Genomic DNA, 7801 nt, shown 5'->3' on the forward strand with positions numbered 1-7801 from the left:
ATGGTACGATCGCGATGAGTTTGGCCTTCTCATCCTCATTGAGCTCTTTTATTCTTTGAGAGAAAATTGCATAATTGTATGAATCATCATCGTCATCATCTCCGCTACCCTCATCATCTTCCTCATCCTCAACCTCATGCTTCTGGCTGCTATCGTCATCCTCGCCAGCATCATCATCATCTTGGCTCTCATCATCATCATCATCCTGGGAATCCTCAGCATCATCCTCGTCAAGCTCATCATCTTGGTTGGAGAAATACTTAATCCTTAACTTGTCGACCACTTTCTTCAAGTAAAAGCCTATGTACTCTCCCCCGGTGAGCTTATTATTTGAAATCTACTTGTTCCATCCGTTGCCTCCTATGATGGTTTTATCCTTTTGTTTACAAATATCAATTTTGTACGATTGCCCTTGACCATCATAAAAGTTGAAACTGTCACCAATTAACTTATTGAATTGGACCTTACATTGCATGAGATACACTATGTAATAATTAAGAATAATGCAGATAATAATTAATGGTATGCGCAGTACAGCAAGTGGTCAGAATTGAATGATGAACATTGTTACAACAGATTTTTTGAATCCATCCCTCAAGAAGAGCCCGAATTTTACTGCACGGAATAAACTATCCATATAGGGATTGTTAAAAAAAAGTGAAAGAAAACATTTCGTTGCTTTTCTCTCCTCATTTCTAGCTGTTTTTCTCCGACAACACGTAGGCAACCACCACGGCGACAGAACCAGACCAAAACTTCCACACGTAAGTAATTAATGAGTCAGTCAAACGCACTGTTTAATTTGTGGATGAATGGTAATTAGCTAAGCTGCTGTGGAGTAGCAAGATGCATGTACTTACCTTGCCAGCTAGCTGAATATATTCGTTGCTGGCGACGGTAATCTATCTGTATAGTGCTAATAAGAAAGCTTGAAGCTAGGGCATGCACGCCGTCGTGGTTGTCGATGTGGATCAGTTGAGGATGCGTTTTTCTTTCCATGTTCGCCATCGAATCTGTACGTCTTGTACTAGGGGAAATATACTTTGGTTCCTAGTTGTATACGCACCCTATATAGAGATTTTTTTAATATTTAAATAAAATGTCAAAATAGGTAAGAACTATTTTGACAAAAAACTTGACTTACTTTTGCACTAGTATATAAATTTTCACGAAAAAAACAAAGTTGACTTCACAGCAAAAAAGACAATTTATTTGCTATTATAGGTCACTATTCACACTATTTTGGTCAAAAAATTGTCTTTTTTGAAAAGAAGTCAAAGGGAGATTTTTTTGTAATTTTTTTCTCACGAGGACAATAAAAGGTCAAGTTTATTTTAAAAATATTTTCAGGAATTCTTGACTTTTTGTTGAATTACTAAAAAAAATTCATGTAGGATGTAGATGTCCCCGTAGACCAAAAATCTGCCTCCCTTGTACTAGCTGCTACTAGTTTGTCCCCGGCCCGGCGTCGAAGGTACGACCTGGAGATAGAAGCAGCCAGTCTCCAACGATACATTACCAGATTTCAACTGTTCGATCTCTCGATTTTCTTTGTCAAAACATGAACCTTGTCAAACATCTTTCTGCATGCTGTTTCTGTGGGGTGCACGTACTCACTGTTGCGTACGTGCTGGATCGATTGGGTGAGGATCGATCGGTGGAGGTCAAATGGACGTGCGTAGTTTTGAACTTTCCATGGCGAACAGGAAACCTCTTTCTGCGGTTTGTTTCTTCAGGACTCAGAACAGCGTCCTTGATGTCTCAGAGATACTCGTGGGCCGTCGAACGGGCTCAGATATGACTAGTTCTTAACCATGGTCAATTAAAAATAATTATCCTAATTAACCCACTACAAATAAAAGGGGATGTAGCTCAATTGGTAGGTTCGATTCCTCGCATCTCCACTTTTTTTTCTATTTTGTTTCTGTCGTCGTGGTATTCTTTTTCGGCCCTGCGCGATTGAATGTTACTTCCATGTTTTTTGATTGGGCTTGAAGGTTGAGTCAAATCCATATATAGGAACAGCCTGTTATTGGGCTGGAGGCCCCCCTCCGTCTCCTTTTTTCTGAGCCCAGCAATAAACATGCTGACGGACCAGCGCAGTTCGAAGTGCCTAATGAACCCAGAGGAAGATCATGCCAATTGTAGACGCAACTTTATGTGAAACTGAAATTAGTCTGCAACATAGAAAGCATAGTAGGCCATGGTGGATATGCCTCCTTGGAATTCCTGAAGAAGAAGCCATAGGAAGATCATGCCATCCACATGTGATCGGGCGGCCATTGACGTGTGAGTTCGGCCATCCATGCTTGGCCAATGCGTTTCTGTATTTGAGGAAGTTCAGTGGTTACTGCTGCTACAGAAGTGCTAGTTCTTATTTTGATGTTTGTCCTGATCCTGATGGCTGAACTTGAACGTGTGAAGTACTTCCTCCGTCCGCAAATATTTGTCATCAAAATGGATAAAAAGAGATGTATCTAGATGTATTTTAGTTCTAGATACTTATCCATTTTGATGACAATTATTTTTGGACGGAAAGATCCCTGATTTTCAAAATAAAAAGAACATTCGCGAACGTATGACTAGTTTCTATCTTTTTAGCTTTTCCCTGACACCAATTTCTGTCCTCAACACAGAAATGTCACCGCCGGCCGTCCGGTTCGCATCGCCCGTGCACCAGATGTTCACCGTCGCCGAGCTCCACCACGCCGCCGCTGCCACCGGCTTCCCCGAACAGCAACTCGATCTCCTCGAGCGTCTTGCCGCTGGTCTCGGGCACGAACCAGTGCACGAACGCCACGGACAGCGCCGAGACGGCCGCGAACGCCGTGAACGCGCCGGCCACGGACGCGGCGCGGCAGATGGACAGGAACGACATGGCCACGGCGCCACTGGTCAGCCGGTTCACCGCCAGGCCGAGGCCCACCGCCTGCGCGCGCAGCCTCAGCGGGTAGATCTCCGAGCTCAGCACCATGTTGATGGGCCCGATGCCCACCGAGAAGAAGGCCACGAAGCCGCACACCGTCACGATGGCCAGCGCGACCGCCGCGCCGCCCGGGAGCGCGCCGCGCGCCAGCAGGGAGAGCGTCGCGGCGAGCACGGCCAGGCAGGCGGTGATGCCTACCGTGCTGATGAGGAGCAGGGGCTTCCGTCCGACGTGGTCCACCAGAAGTATGGCGATCACGATGAAGATCGTCTTGGAGAGCCCGACCGCGACGGTGGCGGCCAGGAGGTGGCCCTCCGTGGCGATGCCGGCGTCCCGGAATATGGTCGGGCTGTAGTAGACGAGTGCATCGATGCCGGTGGCTTGCTGGAAGAACTGGACGCCCAGCCCGGCGATTAGCATCCGGCGGATCACCGGCGACGGCCTCATAATCTCTCTCCAAACCACTTTGCCGGCGCTCGTCACGCGCGCCGACTCCTCGATCTCGGCGAGCCTCTCCTGCGCCTCGCCCTCGGTCTCGGTTACCTTAACAAGCACGGCGCGCGCCTCGCCGGTGCGCCCCTGCATGACCAGCCACCGCGGCGACTCCGGGATCACCGTGAGCACGTAGGCGACGGAGATGGACGGGAGGATGCCGGCGGCGAGCATGACGCGCCAGTTGACGTGGTCAGGGAGGCCCGCGAAGGCGAGGTTGGAGACATAGCCGAGGAGGATGCCGAAGCTTATGAATATCTCCGGGAGGGAGGCGAGCGAGCCCCGCAGCGCCGCCGGGGAGATCTCCGAGATGTACACAGGCGCGACCATGAGGCCGAACCCGATGCCGACGCCGGCCAGCAGCCTTCCGGCCATGAGGGCCGCGAAGGACGGCGCGAGCGCCATCACGGCGGCGCCGGCCTGGAAGATGGCGGCCGCGAGGCCGATGGTCCGCTTCCGGCCGATGGCGTCGGACGTCCTGCCGGCGGCGAGGCTGCCGAGGAGCGAGATGAAGCTGAGGCAGCCGACGAGCACCTCCTGCTGCACCTCGTCGATGTGGAGGTCCTTCTGGATGAAGATGATGCAGCCGCTCATCACGCCGACATCTGCAGAGAGAGACAGAGCAACAAAGCGAAAGCTTTGACAAATCTGCATCAAGAAACGCCATTGAGCTTGAGGCAGAGCTCCGCTAGCTGCTCACCGTACCGTAGCCGAGGAGGACGTGGTTGAGGGAGGCGAAGACGGAGCAGAAGAAGACGTGTCTCCTCGCGCCGCCGCGAACCCGGACCCCGCCGCCGACGCCGTCCCCCTTCTCCACCTCCGGCTCCGGCGGGAGCACGTTGTCCATGCGCACGTACCTGCTCTTCCTCCCCAAGAACTCGGCCATGCCGCCGCCGTTGGCCGCCGTGCCGGCGCCAGGAAGCCCCATGGATGGATGCTCCTCCAAGATTCAGCGTGGACTGTGAGTGGCAAAAATAAAATCGCCGGCCATGAATCTGAGGGAGGAGGGAGACCAAGAGGAGGAGAAACCGAGGAATTTCATAATCTGAGGGAGTAGAGTACTTGTTTAAGTGCAAGTTGGAAAAGGAGGCGTTTTTAACTCTTCTTTTATATGGCTCCGTTGCTGTGCTTTTTAAAAAAAATAACTTTCGATCAATCCATATGTCATCGCTGTAGAAATAATAAAAATTACAATCAAAACCTTAAACCACCTACCGACGACTACAAGCACTGAAACAAACTGAAGGCGTGCCAACGTCATCACCCCTTCCTCACCGAAACCAAGCAAAACTTGTTATACTAGACAGTCACACCGCGGTGAATCTGCTCAGAGAACTTGATGGTGCCAGGAAACACGGATCTTCACAAATTTTGGGATGTACTCCCTCCGCTCCGATTTAGGGAGTACTTGTTATCATTTAGATTAGGACTGTTCACTTCACTGCCCCGGAGTTGGTATGAACTTGTGATCAGCTCACTAATTTTCAACGTCATGCATGTCGAAAATGCATTGCTCTATGCACATTGCTGAACTCCCAGGCTGTCAACCGATGGACTCGCAGGTGTTAATCAGCAGGTGATACACAACCTGCAGGTGTTAATCAGCACTAACATGTCATCGCAAATTCAAAGAAAAACCAAGCGGTCAACATGGAATTCAGTTCAGCTCGGGTGTTCAGCAGTGAACTGAAAGCTACGGTTAGTTTGTCAGGAACCTGCATTCCCTGCATGAAGCCTGAACTTCATCGACACTGACGAAACTGAAGAAATCGACAGTTGGACTGAAGACGATGTGAATCGGTACGAGGCTTGGATGGACGCTGAGGATTCTCTCGCCTAAGTCATCCAGGAGGTCCCCTGTTTCTCATCATGACGTTGCCGCCATCACCAAGACAGCTACAGTGTACTGCCAGCTCACCAACGACTTGGCGTCAACGGTCTTGCTTGCCTGCGCTATAAGAGTATTTACAGCCGAATCTAGCAAATCCGACCCCCTATTCGTCCATGGACTGTCCGGACGCGTTCAAGGACAGTCAGTGGCGGAGCCAGCTCGGCCGGCAAGCCGGGGCAAAGTACACGGAGCTGTTGTCTATCAGTTGTTTGCCCCTATAAATGGTGATTGGCTCTCCATTTACTACTATTATTAAAACGAGAAGGCATGGCTGAGCCGGGTAGCTTCCCCGGGTAGCCAGGAGGTGGCTCCGTCGCTATGGAGAGTGACCGGTCACCCCTCAATACCTGCGTGGCTGCATCTACACTAGTAGGAAAAGGGGCTTTAGTCCCGGTTCTGGAACCGGGACTAAAGGGTCTTTAGTCCCGGTTCTGGAAAAGGGCCTTTAGTCCCGGTTCTGGAACCGAGACTAAAAGGTCGTTACTAATGCCCTAGCCCTTTAGTCCCGGTTCTTACACGAACCGGGACTAAAGGCCGTCCACGTGGCCGGTGCGGGGAGCCCAGGCAGGAGGGCCTTTGGTCCCGGTTGGTGCCACCAACCGGGACCAATAGGCATCCACGCGTCAGCACCTGGCAGGAGCTGAGGTTTTTGTTTTTTTTGAAAGGGGGTGGTTTAGGGGTTTTGGGGGGTTAATTTAGGTGTTTCATATATTGTGTTAGCTAGCTAATTAATAGAGAGAAGTGTCCTCTCTTATCTCCGTGCTTTGTGGACGCTACGTACTATATACGTATGGAGAGGAGTAGACACGCTAGCTAGTAATCAAATGAAGGAAACAGAAGATCGTCATGAACATATATATATATATGCATACAGAGAGAAGTGATATCGACCACCTCTCCTTCTCCGAGATATTGGTCGAGCAACAAGTTCTCGTATATCTATCCGACACTACCGGCTATATATATACAATAATTATCTCTTACAATACAATCTCCTAATTATATTGTAGGAACACAGGGTCCACATAGTATTCTCCGTTTTCAGCGATCACGTGGTCAAGGAAGAATGCCGCCAATTCCTCTTGAATTCCTCGCATACGATCTGGTGCTAGGAGTTGATCCCGCTTCCGAAAAATTTAATTTGAAGAAGGGGGTCAATACATATATATATGAATAAATGAAACTCAACACAAATGATGGTAATAAAATAAAATTGTGAATATTATTGCTTACGCACTTCATATTGTTCTTCAGTGTAGCCCCGCTCAAAGGTATGGTAGCGGATGGACTCGCAAATGTAATATCCACAGTAATTATTCCCGGGTTGCTGCCACAACCACTTTACAAGAAATAGAGGTTAATCAAACTGATAAGCAAGCATGCTAAATGGTATTGATCAAACTAGCGCTTGAATCACTAGGAGATGCGCGGAACATGCTACTATAGTACTTACTTTCGGGTGTCTAAATTGCAGTTGGTTCGGCAGTTCCGGGGCTTTTGAGGTGAATTTTCTCCAAACCCTGCCAGACAAAGAAAACAATTACTTGATATCAGGAAATGAACAAAGTTGCTGATATGGTGGATAATGATCGATTTAACTTACTTCTGGAGCATTTGAGTCATGTTCGCATAGTCCTGGGGATCTTTTCGTCTTGAGTCTAAGACGGTTACTACTCCCGGCTCAAGCTTAATCTCTAGGAGAATATAGTGGAAGCTACGCATGCATGCATAAGTCATCAATTACATTACCATAACCTGGACTAATAAAGGGAAACCGAATATGCAGAAGACAGTAACACTCACTTGAAGTTGTAAGGAAAGAGTATTATATCTTTGTTTTGATTTATTACCAACGATTGTAGCAAGTTGGCCTCGGTATCTTTGGCATGAAATTTAACCTGATAATCATCTATGAGATTTGTGTTAGTGAACCCAATATCACCGATTTGTCTTTTCTTCAATTCAGCGATCTTCAATCTGCATAATATAGTGAGGATAAGTATAAATACATGCAATGAAAGAGCTGACCTATATAGAGAGACTTAATGACAGAAGTAGTACTACTTACAGACAGTAGCAAGTGATCGTTGTTTTATCGAGGGACTTTAGATTGTAAAAACTTGAAGAAATCCTCAAATGGAACATTCAGCAGTTCAATTCCAACGAGGTCATGCTCTGGTTTAACTCTCAGCGTTAAAGTACTCATCCCATCAGACTCTCTGCAGGTTTTCATGTACCAATCATGTAGTCTTCGCATCATCGTGCTTAGAGATTTGACATCTTTGACGAGAGGCTTCCCGTAATGGTATTTGTGTTCGTCCACCTCCATGATTTCATAATGTACATCGTCGGGCAGGTAATCTCCAAGATCGGTATAACCGGGCACCATACCCGGATCATTAGCGACGATGTCTTTTGACACCTTGAGCGGGGGGCACGATTGGTTCTCTTGTTCGCTGAGCTGGGCAATTTTTTTCCCAGCTCGTCGTTCT

General features: G+C 48.2%; 1 protein-coding gene across 2 annotated transcripts; it reads right to left on the bottom strand.

Moving 5' to 3' along the window:
- Window positions 1-2314: 2314 nt before the first annotated feature.
- LOC123050659 (probable polyol transporter 4) lies at window positions 2315-4483 on the bottom strand. Of its 2 annotated transcripts, none has more exons than XM_044473418.1 (2): window positions 4124-4483; window positions 2315-4023 (listed from the first exon to the last, which is right to left on the bottom strand). In XM_044473418.1, exons 1-2 carry the CDS (start codon window positions 4344-4346, stop codon window positions 2642-2644), a joined length of 1605 nt encoding a protein of 534 aa, XP_044329353.1. In that variant the 5' UTR covers window positions 4347-4483; the 3' UTR covers window positions 2315-2641. The 2 variants fall into 2 exon arrangements, with proteins under 2 accessions (XP_044329353.1, XP_044329354.1); XM_044473419.1 differs by having other exon boundaries at window positions 4119-4328.
- Window positions 4484-7801: the final 3318 nt, after the last annotated feature.

This window comes from Triticum aestivum, chromosome 2D (assembly GCF_018294505.1).
Source record: "Triticum aestivum cultivar Chinese Spring chromosome 2D, IWGSC CS RefSeq v2.1, whole genome shotgun sequence".
NCBI classification, from domain to species: domain Eukaryota; kingdom Viridiplantae; phylum Streptophyta; class Magnoliopsida; order Poales; family Poaceae; genus Triticum; species Triticum aestivum.